At 45.5% G+C, this 18,533-nt stretch overlaps 1 protein-coding gene across 1 annotated transcript; it reads right to left on the reverse strand.

Annotated features, from left to right (window-relative positions):
- Window positions 1-16,025: 16,025 nt before the first annotated feature.
- Window positions 16,026-17,366, reverse strand: LOC119652595. The gene is made up of 2 exons (XM_038056822.1): window positions 16,406-17,366; window positions 16,026-16,346 (listed from the first exon to the last, which is right to left on the reverse strand). The coding sequence occupies exons 1-2, from the start codon at window positions 17,319-17,321 to the stop codon at window positions 16,033-16,035; spliced, it is 1,230 nt and encodes a 409-aa protein (XP_037912750.1). The 5' UTR covers window positions 17,322-17,366; the 3' UTR covers window positions 16,026-16,032.
- Window positions 17,367-18,533: the final 1,167 nt, after the last annotated feature.

Raw genomic sequence — 18,533 nt, forward strand, 5'->3', positions numbered from 1 at the left:
GCCACGTCCATCATCAGCAGCCATAACAGAAAACCCCTTCCTGTGGCAGCCCTTAAGATATTCTGCCTCATTATACTTTCATTTGACCAATATGTGGATCTTTCTCCACACACGCGTGTAAAGGGTTCTACTGATTAACGCCATATCGATTACATGATGTCTTGCTATATTAAAAATCACCACATATTAGGCATAATTGAAACCACCTTCAATCGAACCGGCAGCTGTCGCAATCGTAGCTCGGGCCATCAGTTGTATTTTAAGCGTTCTCCAATCTGTCTTCGCATATTCCGAAATAGACCGGTTGAATATAGATTTATGCCTACTACGAAATCAATGCGCATACCATCAGAGAGCGCGATTTCGTTTGATAATAGCCGCTCTCTGACAAGAACCGCCATGCCAAGCGATGCTATCGTAACGATGATGACCTCTCGCCTGATCACATTGAAGAAAATGCGTTCATTACCTAAGTTGAGGATCTGAAGTTTGATTAATATCAGATACTAATAATCTCGATCGTTGATGGAATGCTTTTATCCCTGGTATATTGTATAGCTCTAATAAATGTTTCACCGGAAACCCTATCATACGGAAAAAATGTGGAGCACCAAGAATCTCCTTAAATCTCTGTTGAGTTTTTATGGTTAGTTTGGCCGTTGTTCTATCGCCATCATATACATAAGTCACCAGCCAAGGCAGTCTCAAAGTCTTTTGAAACCGCCGTGCAGGAGCAGGAGTTTCAGCACTTCCGTTGACATACAACAGGTCCCCATATCGGAAGTTTAAGTGCCTGATTTCCCCACAAATAACCCATGATTTTTGTTCAAACGATTGCAATTAATCCTTCAATTGATCATAGCATATTCACCACGACAACCGGGTCATTGTCCGCGGTATGCTTCTGTTCCTCCAAAACATCTCGAGAATCACATACCTCCACTGTTTCGCAGCATAGGCTCCTGGGACAACCCACTCGTCGTCATCTTGGGGTAGTACATTTCACCACATGGCATAGCCAACTATGCAATTGCCGCACCTTCTCCAATGTATGACCTATCCATTATTACTTTCGCCTTCCGATTTATTCGTCCATGGGTAATTGGCCTTTGCGTCGACCAAGTTCTTTGTTTGAAATATTATCAGTGCTGCGTACTCTGAAGATGCGCCGCAAACAGGTTTTAAAAAAGGCGCTTTCTAAGTATATGCTACTCACATATAGCAACACAGAAAGAGCACTTGCACAATCCAACCTCAATTTCATCTTAGTAATATCTAGTTTGGTGCCACGTCCGCAGGAACCACGCTTCCAAGATATACAACTCTGCTTATTGATACAGATAAGAAGAGTGGGATGACCCGACAAACTGAGAAACTTGGTTTTATTGATGTTTATCTGCAGTCCAACTCTACTTGCCTCTCTTTTCAAATTCAGAGCCATTTGGCAACGATCCATGACCCGGTGGGAGAACAAACAGGTGTTATCAGCGTAGCCGAGGTGTTTAAGGAAAGATGTAATCGTCCATTCAGATTACATCTTTCCTTAAACTCTTTTCTCGGCTACTAAGTCCTCCGTACAAGATAGCATGAAAAACACAAACGATAACAAGAACAAAAACACCTCGGCTACGCTGATGACACCTCCACGTCATCCCAACAAGATAGCATGAAAAACACAAACGATAACAAGAGAAAATAATATCGGTGACAAAATGCAACCATGGTGGACTCCGTTTTAGATATCAAAATCCTCTGTGATTTTACCTCGGTCCAGCACGTTTCAGTTTCTCCGTAATGTCCTTCCTGTGCAGATTACCCTAGATACACTCCCTGTTCGCGTTGTCGAAAGTATTCTTAAAATTGATGAAGTGCAGGTGAAGCGAGGATCTAAACACCGCACACTGTTCCAAAATGATCCGTAGGGTGATGACGTAGTCAATGCTGGAGGATCTAGCACGGAAATCAGCGATGGGCACGCTCTTCTTTGAAATCTTGGCAATCATTTCCTTTTTCCACTCTTTGGGAAAGGTCTTGTATTCCCAAGATTTCCGTACGAGTGGCAGTAGCAGATCTGCAGTAACTGCTGGTGCAACGATAAATAACTCTGGGGGAGACCTTCAAACCCAGCAGCTTTACTCCGTTTGAGTAAATTGATGGCCGAAAAGACATGTAATTGCGCTTAGGAAGCATCCTTCTCCACTATATCGGAAGTTTCCGTTGGTGCATGGCAGTATACAATTGTGATGCTCCAGAACCTGGACCGAAATCAAGTAGTCAGAATCGTGCCAGAAACTGACTCCCAGATCAAGAGAGCGCGTAGCACCAGATTTGCGTCCGCTACCACTCCGTTTTTTTGGGTGCAGCAGCACATTGTCATTCATGACAAGGAGAGGAATACGAGCCCAGAATGTCAACCTTATACCTTCGGTATTCTCGCTCGAATTGGAGCACTCTGAGGGTCTTCGCAATCTTTGTTGAGAAGCGTTAGTACATTTCATAAATCAATCATACTCCGTTTTCGATAGCCAAAGGTCTCCGGCGTTAGGTCAGTCTCTGTCCGAGGGGATGTTAACATTTCGGTGGTAATGAACCTTACGAGGTTGGAAGCTAGTTCTTAATGTGGTGTTTCGTTCTTCTTGAAAGTGTTTCTGCAATATTTAACATTTGTAAGGAACCCACTTGTCATCCCTGGAAGAAAGGCTAAAAAAAAAGAAGAAGTACCCCTTCAATTTGGAAAGGTCTTCTGATTTTTCTCTATTCAAGCGTGATGTGCAATTATTCTGACGGCCTTATCTGATGAGCAAACTTCACAACATTACCCGGAGATCGGATTCCTCTTTTTATGATAGTATGATGTAAACTCCGCCATGCTATTAACATAGTATGCTGGTCCCAAGCCCAGGTAAAGGAGGAGGATTTGAGGCAACGTACTCTGTACTATCCTCAGTAAAATAAAAATAAAATGCTGAGATCAGGGAAAGATATAAATACAGCATAGTTGGAGTTATTCCACTATGCTAAATCCTACCTGATCTCTCTTGATGATAGGTCACGCGACAGGCCGACCAAGCAAATGCATACAATGTCGTTACAAACATGATGAATTAAGTCACAAGCCTCGGAGAAATGCTAAGGCGTCCACCTCAGTTGATGGGGCAGTTAGTCCGAACACAACGAACAAAACAAATACGTGTCTGCACACTAAATATTGGTACTCTAACTGGAAAGACCGAGGAACTCGCAAGAGCCCTTCGGAAAAGGCGCATTGATATTTGTGCTCTGCAAGAAACCCGATGGTCTGGTGCCAAAAGCTGCGACATTAAACGCGAAAGCGGTAAAAATGGCTACAAACTTCTCTATTTTGATAACCCACACACTCAATATGGTGTTGGCATTGCCATCTCAGAGGGTTTCCGTGATCCCATTAAAGAAGTCAACCGATTTGATGATCGGCTGATGAAGTTCACCATTATATCAGCTGATCGCACTATTCACTTCTTCACTGCGTACGTACCACAGACAAGTCGACCTGATGCCGAGAAAGATGCCTTCTGGCAACTTCTCGATGAAAAGACTTGTCACGTGCCTGCTGACGACTATATTATTATTTCCGGCGACCTTAATGGTCATGTGGGTGAATGGGCAGACGGTAGCAGGTGTCATGGGGGAAAGGGGTTCGGAACGCGCAATGAGGGTGGCGAGCGTATAATCGATTTTGCGGACACCCATGACCTTGTACTTATGAATACATTGTTCATCAAACGATTGTCTCATCTTTCTACATTTTAGAGTGAGAACAGTAAAACGCAAATCGATTATATTCTAATAAGACGCCGACATTTTACCACCGTCACTGATTGCCCTATGAGACCATCGCACCTCAACATCGGCCGTTGATTGCCGTCCTGCGAATTAAGCCACAGATAAAACAGCGTGAGGAACGCACTGGCTCGCGGCGCATCAAATGGTGGCGATTTGGTGAGAAGAAAGAAAAAACCATCTCACTCTTACGATTACCGACCATTACGAATGTGGAAGAATCGTGGAACCAAATGAAAGACACGATCCACAAAGCGGTACATCAACCGAGATACTTGGCTTTGCAATGACGATGTTGAAATGAAGGTCCGTGAAAGGAAACGCCTCTACCACAAATTTTTCGACGATAAAACGCTTGCTAGTTGGCAAATTTATAAGAATCCCAACCGGGAAGCAAAGAAAGCGGTCGCTGTCACCCAAGCAAACCATTACAAAAATCTTTACGATAAACTGGACACTTGGGATGGCAAGAGAGATCTGTATCGACTTGCTAAAAGCCGTAACGAACGTACACAGGATATCGAACACTTCTGTTGCGTTAATGACAAGAACGGTACTTTGCTTACCAACCGTCGAGCCGCAACGGATAGGTGGCGAGAATACTTCGAGCAGATTTCAACTGAAGAATCTGAGTTCTGGAAAGCGAAGAGCTGGGACCCAACACTGTGGCTCAGTGAATTCTTTAATCGGGTTATTCAGGAAGGAAGAACACCATCTGACTGGCAAAAAAGTATGGAAAAAAAAGGTAGTCCAGCAGAATGTTCAAATTACCGTCCGATCCGATTACTTTCCTAAACAATGAAGATTTTTGAACGCATTCTTGACAACCGTATTCGCGAAATCGTTGAGATAACCGTAAATCAAACCGGATTTGTCAAGAATTGCGGAACTACTAACGCAATACACGCTGCGCGGTTACTGATGGAGAAACACCGTGAGAAACATCACCCTCTATACATTGCCTTTCTGGATCTTGAGAAAGCGTTTGACCGTGTGCCACACGAACTCATCTGGTATGCTTTACGACAACACTTAGTACCAGAAGAACTCGTGCGCTGGGTTCAATTGCTCTACCACGATCCGAAAAGTAAAGTTCGAAGTATGGCGTGTGTATCAAAACCGCTTCGTGTCTCTGTTGGTGTTCATCAAGGAAGCGCCCTCTCACCACTCCTCTTTGCTCTTGTTATGGACACCGTCACACGGGATATGCAAGGTCCAGCGCCTTACACACTGCTTTATGCAGATGATGTTTTCATAGCATCTAATAGCAAAAATGATCTCGAACAACTTGTCCAAAAATGCAATGATCGCCTCATGGAATACGGTCTCAGATTGAATCTAAACAAAACTCAATTTTTGACTACCGATCCCCATGAAACAGGCACAATCACCGTCAGCGGCAGTGATCTGCCCAGAACTGAGCGATTTAAATACCTCGGGTCAACGCTATTAGCCAATGAAGAACTGCGTTATGAAATTGCTTCACGCATTAACGCAACGTGGATCAAGTGGCGTTCCACAACTGGTGTTCTTTGTGATCGATTTATCAACGAACATCTCAAATCGAAAATTTACCGCAATGTTGTCCGTCCTGTTGCTCTCTATGGTTCTGAGTGTTAGCCAACTATAAAACACAATGAACGGCGTCTCGCGGTAATGGAAAGGAAGATATTACGTTGGACTAGTGGCGTCACACGTTTTGATCACATCCGAAATGAGGATATCCGCGATCGTTATGGGGTTGCACCGATCGTGGAAAAGTTGCGAGAGAGGCGCCTTGGATGGTATGGTCACGCAATTCGTGCTAACGAGAATTCACTTGCCAAGATTGGTCTGAACATCGAAGTCAATGGTAAACGACCAAAAGGCAGGCCTAAACAACGGTTGCTTGATACGCTGGATGGGGATTTAAAAGCCTCGAGATTGCATCCAGATCAGGCATTCGATAGAGCCAAATGGCGAAACCGATCACGACGAGCCGACTCCGCTTATGAACGGGACAAAGGCTGAAGAAAAAGAGATGATAGTATGATGTACGTTTAACCTTTCATGTTCTAATGCCGTATTTCGTCTTTTTAAAGTAGATTTGGCTTTCCAGAGTGCGGTTGATCTTCGATCCGTCTGACACGAAAACGTCGGAACCGCTGCTGACACACTCGCTCAATTATAAAGTTGTCGTCGTAAAGTGCAGATAAATTTCGTCAAGCATTCGCTGCTCGGTGTCTCTTTCTACAGTAAATGACGCCGGGGCACCCTTTTGTTTTTTTGTTTTTATTTATTCACTTGCTTTAATGAACAAGTATTTCAAGAATACCTGTTCAAAATTTCAAATCGACGTCTATTTTCCTTTTCATTTTACAGCGCTTGGTCTTCCTCGCATTGCGGTATTTCTCCTGTATCCTTATTCATCATTTGCCTACTGCATGAAACTGAATTTTTAGCAAAAAATATTTTTCTAACACGCGGGTATACTTTTTTTTTTTAAAGAAAATGGACGAATTTCGCTATCCAATGTTCAAAAGTGTGTTGCGAGGGACATACATATATTTCTGTCTAAATTGAAGCTTATGCAATATCTTTTCCTCAAAACTAATAGAAATTCCGGGGAATCTGACCTGGGGAAACGACATATGTTAAAAAAAACTTATGCACTCTAAACGGTAACTATAATATCGAAGAATGGTGACCGAATGAAAAAACGCACGCAATCAGAGCATGGCATAATGCTTAACGCGAGATTTGCTAGCGAAAAACAGTTTAAACGACTCTTGAGGAAACTCCTACAAGTAAAGAGGGTTGTTCCGCAGATGCACGAATCCTGGAGGGTATGGGATGCAATAAGTGACATTATAAACTGTATTCAGGAGGTGCTTCAAATAGTGACCCACTAACCCGCTACACAATGAAACGTCTATGGTAGTTCCGTGGGACAAGGTGGGTGAAGGGAATTGGTTTTAGTGGCTCCGAGTCCCTTATTCTGACTTGTAATTTTTCTACCTCTATGAATAAGCCGAACTATAAAGGCTATAAAGGTTTTGTGTTTAACTTTTTATCCCGATTTTTCCACTCGTACACAGTTGCTTGATATGTCTCCAAACTCGAACTTCGACGTTCATATGAGTTCACTTTATATGATGATGACGTCTTACACATCTTAGAGTGCAATGAATTCACGTGAAATGCAAAACTTCGACCTTCTACAAGTTTATCAATAATAGTTGGATTGAATGTGACTTTCAGATTTTTCGGTTGAATAGGTTTTGAGAACGAGACTTGTTTGAATTTTGGGGGCGCACATTTTGAGTTCTTACCCAATCAATTTCGAAAAGCACTAATTGAGCCCTTTCATTCGATATATGGTAAATATATAAAAAGGCCCTGTAAGTTGAGGCTTAAGAGTACACTCAAAGTCTTCCCTGCTTATCGTAATAGACGACTAAAAAATTTGAAGGCAGTAGCCTGCGAATTTTGGAACTTTATTGGTATCGAAACTTCAACAAACTCTCCGAATAGCTCAGTGGTTAGAGCACTGGGTTGTCATACGGAAGGCCGCGGTTCAAATCTCGCTGGTGGCAGTGGGATTTGTATCGTGACTTGACGTCGGAGACCAGTCGACTCAGCTGTGAATGAGTACCTGAGTCAAATCAGGGTAATAATCTCGGGCGAGCGCAATGCTGACCACGTTGCCTCCTACAGTTCACTGTAGTGTACCGTTACGGTCTTGAATGAAGTGCTCTAACACACTTCAAGGCCCTGATCCAATATGGATTGTTGCGCCAACGATTATTATTATTATTATTAAACTTCAACAACGCCTCGGATTGTGACTCACCTCAACGAAACGACCTTTGGCTATCGAAAACGGACTATGATTGGTTTCTGTAATGTGTGCACGCTGCTCGACAACGGTAGCGCCTTTTCTCCAATTTGGGCATGAATTCCAACGATATAAGCTGGACATTCCGGGGTTAAACGAAGTAAGATGGTGGGGCTCACTCCTGTCTCTTGCCATACTAATGGCAATGTGCTTCTGTACTCTGGAAAACCAAGTGGGAGCATACCAGAACCCGGCACTTGACCGGGACCGAATCTTAGGTTTTTAACAGAATTCTAACGGCAAGACTCTGTTCCAGGTCCGGTCGAGTGCAGGAGCATCAGAATTGTGTATTGTTGGCTCCAACATAGGGGAGAAGGACACTTTGCACAAGCAATTACACACAGTTCAAGGAAGGCCTCCTAAAGGTGATATTGTGATCGTGATGGGTGATCTGAATGCTAAGGTGGCGTTGATAACACCTTGCTCGGACATGAGGGGAAAACACGGTTTTGGCGACCGTAATGACAATGGTGGAAAGTTCGTAGATTTCTGTACCTTTCACGGTCTCCCCATTGGCGGCACATTGTTCGAGGATAGAGCCTACCATAAAGTCATTTGGGTTTCAACTTGCCGACACCGTACATGCAATCAGATCGACCATTTCGTGGACAGTAGTAGATTTAGAATTTGGCCTCCTAGATGTGCGTAACAAGAGAGGCCTCAGGATCGGCCTCGACAGAGATCACCATTTGATGGTCGCTTGCGTTCGCTAGAATGTTGCGGCCGCCACTTCTCGTACGTTTGGAACCCCCCCAAGGTCAACATCGACCGCCTATATGATACGACTCTCGCTCGACATTAGGAGAGCTACTTTATTGATCGGACGGCAGATATACTGAGTAACCCGCCTTAGAATATCAACGAGCATTGGGCCGCTGTCTAAAATACTACTTTTTCGGGTGCCACAACGGTTACCGGCCACGCAGATCTGGCTGACTGCAGAGCCTTGAAAGCAGACCGATAAACGGAAGGGTTTGAAAGCTCTATTGACCGCTGCGAATGATGGCGGGTGTGACGCGCTCGAACTCCGATACCGAGCGAAATCCCAAGAAACTTAGAGGAGTTCACGCCGTGACAAGAGAAAATTTGCTATTCCGCTGGAGGGAAGCGGAAACGGAAGATGCCACACAAAACGCGATAATTTAGAAGTGTATTCTGCATCACGAAAGAGCTTGCATGTGGTTGCGTTTTTAACCGTATCACAGTGTTGGACTCCTGTGGATGAAATGGCTAGTCAGCGTGAAATGCGGATACATACTGCTCCTTTGAGCAGAAAAGAAATCAATTCGGTGATCAAAACACCCAAACGAAGTAAAATCATTGACCTTAATGGTCTTCCCGTAAAGTTGTTTATCGCTACACCAGCAGTTATCGCAGATCTGCTACTTCCACTCAAACGGAAATCTTGGAAACCCAAGACTCATTCCAAAGAAGGGAGGAAGGGGATTATCATTAAGATTCCAAAGAAAAGCACTCGACCTGAGTATCATTCACCGTCGCCCCAAAGATAATAGCTAAAATAATCCTTGAACACATCCAATAGAGAACAGGCTGAGTTCCGCTTCGGATCATCCTAAATTGACTACATCACCGCCTTGCGTTGTCGTTTTGGAACAGTGGGAGGAATTTACATCTTCGTTTCGTTTGCTCTTCATCGATTTCGAAAAAGCTTTTGCATTAATGGACAGAGCATCGAAGACGTCGATCAATTTGTATAACTTGGAAGAGCAGTTTCTGCCGATGATGGCAAAGAACTGGATGTTGCCCGACACATTAACAGTGCGCTTTCAATGCTTTGCCTAAAACCTAGAAATGCAATTATCTCAATACCAAGATCAAGTTGAGATTGTTCTGTGCTGGTATCCTTTCTGTTTAAGTATTTATCCAATAATAAATACATATATTATAATAAACATTTATTATTAAATTAGTTATACATGTTATTTGACCTAATCTTAGTCGGCGGACTCAACTTCCGTTTTCCTATTTTTAATTCAAAAGACTTCAGTATTTATTCATATATTCGAACTTAATATTACAATTGAGAGACATTTTCGAAAAACATAATTACTGCATTAGATTAATTTTTTGTGTGTGTCTACTACGTTTTAGACAACAACTCATGGCACACTTTTCTGCGATCTTCCACTCCCGTGGCGTGCTACGCAAAGTGGATAGATCCGCGCCATCTATTCGCTCGCACTCGCAACATTCGAAATAAATTTCGAATGCTGCGAATCCTGCCGCGCCACATCACTCCGCCCCCAGATGAAACCTAGGGGTTTCGGCGACTGATCCCCGAACTTCGTTCGCCGTTAATCCACAAAGCGGACACGACGTTGCTTCGGGGCGCACGCGGGTTTCAGCCTGGACAAAGAGACCGCCGTTTTGTGACCACCGATTTCGAGCTGGAAGAAATGTTCTCCCCGCTCGAGAACGCGGTACGGGCCCTCATATGGAGGCTGCAGCGGCTTCCGGACGGCATCCGTCCTGATCAGCACGTGCGTGCAAGTGTCCAGCTCCTTGGGCGAACTAGCAGGTATGGACGAGTGTCGAGAGGGTGGTGGCGGTTAGATGCGTCGGAGATTGTCCCTCAGCAGACGCACCAACCCCGACTCCGTGAGACCCGATCTCTTGTCAAAGACCGGATCGCTTGGGAGTCTTGGGTTCTCCCCGTAAACCAGCTCCGCGGGGCTGGCAGCAAATTCCTCTCGGCGGGTTGTACGAAGGCCGAGTAGGACGAGAGGCAAGACTTGCGTCCAGGACGGGTCGTCGCGTGCCATAATGGCGGCTTTCAGCGTCCGGTGCCAACGTTCCAACATCCCATTGGATTGTGGGTGGTATGCCGTAGTCCGCTGGCGTTTAAAACCAAGGAGTTTGCCTAACTCGGAGAAAAGGGTGGACTCAAATTGCATTCCCTGGTCAGTGATGACCACTGCAGGGACGCCAAAGCGAGGTATCCACTCTCGACAGAGGGCTTCAGCACATGATTGCGCCGTAATGTCTTTCAGAGGTATTGCCTCAGGCCACCGCGTGAACCTGTCGATGATTGTGAGGCAATACTTATAACCGTGCGAGTCTCGCAAAGGCCCTATTATGTCAAGGTGTATGGTGTGGAAACGCTTGGTAGTGCGGGGGAATGAGCCCACTTCTTTCCTTACATGTCTGGAGACTTTACACTTTTGGCATGCGATGCACTCTCTGGCCCAGGAATTGATATCCTTGTTCATGGAGGGCCAGAAGTATTTTCCGGTGACTAACCGGTTTGTTGTCCTGATGCCGGGGTGCGCCAAGTCGTGAACTGCGTGGAACACTTCCTTGCGAAATGTGGCCGGAATGTATGGCCGAGGTCCCTTTTCCGAGTCTTCGCAGCAGAGCGAGAGGTTTGAGCCGAAGATGGGCAACTCCCGAAATTTGTATTTGGGGTTGGACTTGAGGCTCTGAAGTGCTGCGTCATCCACTTGCGCCTTGGCAATAGCCGAGAAATCGAGTGAGGCGGGGATGTTAACTTCGGAGACACGAGACAAAGCGTCAGCAACAATGTTGTCCTTCCCGGACACGTGCTGGATGTCCGACGTAAACTGGCTTATGAAGCTCAGGTGTCGAAGCTGACGAGGGGACGCTTTGTCGGGCTTCTGTTTCAAAGCGAACGTGAGAGGCTTATGGTCCGTGAACACTGTGAACGGCCTGCCTTCTAGGGAGAAACGGAAGTATTTGATGGACAGGTATGCGGCGAGCAGTTCGCGATCGTAGGTGCTGTAATTCCGTTGAGCGGGATTCAACTGCTTCGAGAAGAAGCTCAACGGCTGCCAAACTTGGTCCACCTTTTGGTGAAGGGCAGCACCTACTGCGATGTCAGAGGCATCAACAAAAACGGCTAGGGGTGCATCTTGAAGAGGGAATGCCAAGAGTGTAGCGTCAGCCAGTTGTTGACGGGATTTGTCAAACGCGCAGATAGCCTCTTCAGACCACACGATCTCTCGTGTGTCCTTAGTTTTGGGGCCAGACAAGTACGCGTTCAAAATGGACTGGAGATGGGCGGCCTTGGGCAGGAAACGACGGTAGAAGTTCAGCATGCCCAAGAACCTCCTCAACTCCCTCACTGTCTTTGGACGCGGGAAGCTTGTTATCGCTTGCACCTTGTCTGGGTCGGGCTGTATTCCTTCAGGGGAAATGAAATGGCCAAGGAATCTCACCTGTTGTTGAAGGAATTTGCATTTCTCAACGTTTAGGACTAAACCGGCCTCAAGGAGACGTTGAAAAATGCACTCGAGATGGGCTAAGTGCTCAGACTCAGTGGAAGAAGCGACCAAAACATCATCCAAATATACGAAACAGAACTCGAGGTTTCGCAGGACTGAGTGAATGAACCTTTGAAAGGTTTGCGCCGCATTGCACAATCCGAAAGTCATTCGGGTGAACTCGAAGAGTCCAAAGGGTGTGCATATTGCCGTCTTTGGAATGTCTTCAGGAGCTACTGGAATTTGGTGATAAGCCTTAGTTAAGTCCAAGGTTGAAAAGATGCGGCACTTTGCGAGGTGATGCGCAAAGTCGTGGATGAGTGGAATTGGATATCGGTCAGGAACAGTCTGTGCATTTAGCCTTCTGTAATCCCCACATGGGCGCCATTCGCCGTTTGGCTTAGGGACCATATGCAGTGGGGAAGACAAACAGCTGTTTGAGGGCCTGCAGATACCCTGTTGAACGAGTTGTTCAAACTCTTTCCGTGCAATTGCCAGTTTCTGAGATGGTAGAGGACGCACCTTCGAGAAGATCGGGGAACCAGTAGTGATAATGTGGTGCTGCACATTGTGCTTCACTGGTTTGGAGAGACTACAGTTGGTAGTAATCTGGCTGAACTTTTGGAGAAGTGCCCGAACACGAGAGTCGGTAATGTCTTCTAAAAGAACGGAAAGATTATTGCCTGGGTGAGATACCATATGTCCCGACGAATTAAGTTTGGTCGTGGAATCTATAAGAGACTTGTTTTGTAAGTCCACCAGCAATCCATAGTGACACAGGAAGTCTGCGCCTAGTATGGGGAAGCTGACATCCGCCAGGATGAAACGCCACGAAAACGTCCTACGCAAGCCAAGACTCACGTCCACTTGCCTATACCCGTAAGTATTGATGCGGGAGGAATTTGCTGCCGCCAGTTTGAGGGATTGTGGAAATAGTCGATGATGCTGGGGTACGGGAAGAACCGAAACCTCCGCACCCGTGTCGACGAGGTAGTTGCGCCTGCTGAGGGGGTCGAAAATAGTTAGGCGACGTGGCGCTGCGTTCTGGGTGGCCGCCGCCAAGACCCCCCGCGGACCTAGTTTTTTGCGGTAGGAGAGAATCTACACGGTAGCGTACATCTTGTCGCTTTATCCCCGAATCTGCGGTGGTACCAGCAAATCCCTTGGTCCGTGGACTGTCTTGACGACCTGCTACCTGATCGCCCTTTTCGGGTGGCAGACCGTGAGCGTGGTCGCGATCTGGCGCCCGAACGCTGAGCGTCCAACGTCGCCCGCATCTCGGCCATACTGGCTGTTAAAGCAGCAATCTCGTGCCTCAATTCACCCACCTCATCCGACGGTGGTTGAACGGCCGCCAAGGTTGGGCGTACGTACACCTCCTGGACCTGGTCGGCCGTCGCTGCCAGTTCCTCCAAGGAACCGGATACGCAAGCGAGGATCGCCTGGGTGCCCTCCGGGAGCCGACGCAGCCAGAGCGACTTGATCAGGTCGTCGCCGATCTTGCTCCCACCCAATTGCCTCATTTCACGAAGCAATTGGCTGGGAGTTCGATCACCCAACGTTAAACCTGCCAGCAAGTGGTCTAATTTTGCCGACTCGCTTGCCGACAGGCGCCTGATCAACTCGCTCTTGAGCTGCACGTACGATGTCGACTTCACCACGTCGGACACCAGAAGTATGGACTCTTCGTCCAGGCCGACCACCGCGTAGTTGAAACGGGTCGCGTCCGATGTGATGCCGGACATTTGGAACTGTGCTTCCAAATGCACGAACCACAGCTCGGGGTTCCGCCGCCAAAACGGAGGAACGCGTACGGCGAGGGCGGTCACTTGCGGGTCCGATGGGCCTGCCGTGTCTTTATTGTCAAAAGACATTTTTCTTACAGAGAAGTACGAGATTGAGATGTAAACGCGGTGAGTTTATACTGAAACACGGTGAACTTTACACCGACACGGCAGGCCGCACCCACAAATGCACGCACGAAACGAGAAAAAACGAAGCGGACGCTATCCAGCGCAGACCAAAAACACCACCAATGAAGATGGAGAACTCGCGATGCTAAACACCTCCACGCCGTCTCTTGCAGCGATTTCAATTTTTTTATTACTATTTTTTTTACTGAATAAATAAATAAATATTATATATAAATGAATAATAATTTCACTTAAGTATAACTCCTTGACGGCGGCGCTGGTCGAGTTTGTCGGCTGTAGCTGCGGCGTTGGCGGTGCTGGGGACGTCCGTTTGTTGCTGTTGTTGATCGTTGTGGCAATGATGACTAGTCCGGTGCGTGAAAGGTGTTGTGCAGGAGGGCGTGCGTACGGGAAGTCGCGTGAAAATCTACTTCTGGTGAGGGTCCGACGTGTGTCGCGCAGTACACTGTGTAGAGAAGGTTTTCTCGCGTTTTTCTTTCTTGCCTCTGCTCCGACTCGGGATGTGGAGATGCGACACGTTTTCGTGATGTTTACAACGGCACTCCACACTCAACTGTAGATGCGAACGCGTGAAAATCGCTTGCAGTACGGTCTACTGATGTTTTGGATGGATTTCTCAGTCTTTGGAAGTTCTATTTCTGCCGTGTTGCTCGGACGAATTTTTGTCGTTAATAGAACTTCACCAATGTCGGCGATGGTGGGCAATTTATCACCTGCTGAGGAGGCGGCGATGGTGGCGGAGCCTTCGGCTCCTGCTGCGATAGCGATGGTTGCGGCGGTGATATTGGTGTCGGCTGCGACGGTAGCGGCTACGGCGGTGACGGCGGCGGCTTCGACCTCTGCGGCGATGGTGGAGTTGAGTGCGGCGGCGAAAGTGGCTGCGGCAGCGATGGCGGCTGCGGCTGCGGAACTCTTACTTATCTCCAAGCGGTTGTTGCGGCTGCCTGCTGGGCGATTGTGCTTGCGCAGACTGCGATTTGTTGATGGGGATGATGATGTGCTTGTACAGTTGGGTGGAATTTTAACGGTCGTTGGCATTGGCTTAAACAAATTCGAGCTGCAATGCAGCTTGCTGCGGAGCACCGCTACTGCTGTTCATTGTCCTTTTTGTTGAGTTTTTCAATTTTGCAGGTTCTGGGAATTCGGGATCTTAGTTGTTGATGCTGTTGGTGCGAGTTCCGGGGTCACCAATTAAGTATTTATCCAATAATAAATACATATATTATAATAAACATTTATTATTAAATTAGTTATACATGTTATTTGACCTAATCTTAGTCGGCGGACTCAACTTCCGTTTTCCTATTTTTAATTCAAAAGACTTCAGTATTTATTCATATATTCGAACTTAATATTACAATTGAGAGACATTTTCGAAAAACATAATTACTGCATTAGATTAATTTTTTGTGTGTGCCTACTACGTTTTAGACAACAACTCATGGCACACTTTTCTGCGATCTTCCACTCCCGTGGCGTGCTACGCAAAGTGGATAGATCCGCGCCATCTATTCGCTCGCACTCGCAACATTCGAAATAAATTTCGAATGCTGCGAATCCTGCCGCGCCACACTGTATTGCAATGCGAGAGTAGCACCTGGAACTCCACTAATACTCAAAAACTGCAAGCCCTTGTCAACATCTGTCTGCGTCGTATCATCGGATTACGCTAGCCTGGCGCTACTTCAAACAAAGAACTTAGTCGACGGCCGGTATTCGTACGCACTGTGTTCGGAAGGCGGAAGTGACGGTGAATAGGTAACCGACGAGTGATTCGTCCCAAAGACACTTGGCGCAGAAGAATAGAGGAGAAGTGCATGGATCTCAAGAAATCGTGGGGGAGCTGAAGCGCATTTCAGGTAACCGCGAACTGTATCACGTGGGTGTGGTTGACGTACTATACCCCACTAAAGAGTAAATGGCAACCATATATATATATTTCACGTATTCACAATACACTTAAACCCTACACGAAATGATGCAACTCGTTACAGGTTTTTACCAAATTCCGTGACAATAGCTCCAAAAGTTTCTCAGTAAACCTATTGTGACAGACGGATAGAGATACAGGCGGACATTGAACCGATTTTAATAGGGCTTCGTTCCACACAAAACAGATTTTTATCAACAACTATCTGGGTATACCCAAATGAATCACATGCTACTTCTTAGATTTCCGTTTCTTTTTCTTAGTTTCTTCTTGTGGAGAATTTTCAACTAACTCGAGAAGTCTTTCAAGTTCTTCTAGTTCCTTTTGCTTCTGAATTTCCTCGTAAAACGTGTTGAGAAATTTTTGCTTTTTGATCAAATATTTTTCATTCCGGATTGCTTTTGAGACGAATAGGATGAACAATTCAAACAACTCAAGCGTCGTTAAGACCTCGTCTATATGAACCAGAAGGCCATCACGGACAACACTTGGACATTCTTCAGCTACGCATTGAACAAAATCTTCGAATGCCAGGTAGCCAGGTGCTAAAAAGTACATCAACAAATCAATGATGCAGGTACCATCATTCTTAAAGGGCACTTACATTTCCTGTTTGGATTCAGCTTCACGCACAAATCTTGAAATATGCTGTAAGACTTTCGCAAGATGCACTGTGGGGGATACTGCATGATACTGTCGAAAACGTGTTCTACAACCGCTAGATCAGTCGTGAGCATCTGCGGTAAATTATCAACCGGCATCGAATCCAGCGCAGGGTACTCCCGCAAGAAGATCATAAGCATTGTTCCGAATAGTCCGAAATAAGGAAGTCGTTCTTTCATCGCTTCGTCAGCAACCGTTCGATCCTGATTCAGCCACAAAGTCAATGCGAGGATGTATTTCAAAAACTGCCAAAAGTAAATTTTTTCATATGGATCGGTCAGATCCTCCGACAATAAGTGAAATGTGTGTTCAGTGTTGTAGAGAAATTCAAATATTTTGAAAGTCGAATTAAAGAAATTTATCATTTTCAAGAATCTCCAAAGACCCACTCTTATCAAAAACATCGGCGTTGGTGCATCTACTTTACGTCCATACCGGGAAAATTCGTCATACATGTTCTCCAAGAGTTTATAATTCGAAGTTATGACTTGATTCAGTGATTTGATTTCAACTTCCTCCAAGGTTTCGCGTTCAACATCCGGGAAGAACTCTTCCATAAAATTCACAATCGGCGTGTCCTTTGTATTAACCATGTACTTCGGCAAAAATAAAGGAGGTTGGTCTGATAATTCTGAAAATTGCATCAGAAATTTAACTTCATTCAAAAGTGTCGGCTCAAATTGGAGAGGTTTAATCCATTCCACCGCATCTGCAAATTTGAAGTTGCTTGAAGTAAAGTTAACTAGATCCCACATATCATTCATTTTTATAAACTTCTTCAACAATCTAATACTTTCATCTGCTTGGTGGTTATCCCTCACTTTGAAGCCCTCACGATATTCAGAGTTCGCATACATATTTTCCGAGACAAATATGTCCCCATTTGCGGCAATAATTACTCCCGCGCCGACCTTAAAGTCAAATTTCCATAAGCTCAGGATAACTCTTTCGTCGAAGTATAAAACTCCGGACCCAAACCGGTAACTATCAACCCAATGCCCCATGAAGCAGTTTTCTCTCGGAACTATAAATTTATTCGGTTTTCTATTCAATGCATCATACACGTTCCACCGATATATTCCGAAGTCACAATAGTGGTCTTGCTGCCAGTTGCCTATATAAACGTCGCCATTATTTAATACAAAGCGACCATACAGTCGTTCGCCGTTTAAGTCTAATCTACCAGTAAACACACCATCTTCATAAACTCTTGTGCTCTCGAAAATCCTATCATCAACAAATACTCCATCGAAAGTTCCTATTTTGGACTGGAAATACCAAAACATTCGGAATAATTAGGAGAAAGCCTAGCGTCACACAACAAGCTTCAAAAATTGCCCAGGAAAAAGTTATCCTTCCGCACCTCAAGATGCCCTTCCCCATGTAAGATTCCTCCATTAAACTCTCCTCCGTATGTCATGCTTTCAGTAACGAGTAGACCACTTCCATGATGGTAACCATAGCTTACTTGCCCACTGTAACGCTGACCTGCATTGTAGAAAATGCTTCCCGTTCCTTCGATTCTATTATCCATAAAAGTCCCTGAAAAGAAAATGAAGGAATGTAATGAATAACTGAAGCCGGATAATCATTACCTTCCAGTGATCGTATCTATCTGTGCCATATGAGGAAATTAAAATTAAGCAGAGGAACATTTCAATACTACAGTGTTAACTACCACCGACACAGAGGAAAATTAGGGTCTCTACGAACAACTCAATGCAATCCCAAAGGTGACACTGTAATCATGATGAGTGATCTAGGTGCCAATGTGGGCTCTGACAACACTTTGCTCAAATATGTGACCTCCACCTCACCATTGGCAGGACATTGTTCAAAGACAGGAATTGCCTTAAATTCAATTGTAATTAAACTGATAGGCAGCGGCTAAGGTTCCTAAAGAACATCACTCATTCCGAAGGAAATAAGTTAAACGCTGTCTAGAGCAAAACAAGTTCAGCTCTGTATCAAGGGTGAGCGCAACCTCACAAAAATCCCGGTAATAGCCATAAGGATCTTTTACAAATAAATTGCAAAAGAAAGAAAGACGAAACCGGCTAGCCCGGAAG

The sequence above is a fragment of the Hermetia illucens genome, chromosome 3 (assembly GCF_905115235.1).
Source record: "Hermetia illucens chromosome 3, iHerIll2.2.curated.20191125, whole genome shotgun sequence".
Taxonomy (NCBI): Eukaryota; Metazoa; Arthropoda; class Insecta; order Diptera; family Stratiomyidae; genus Hermetia; species Hermetia illucens.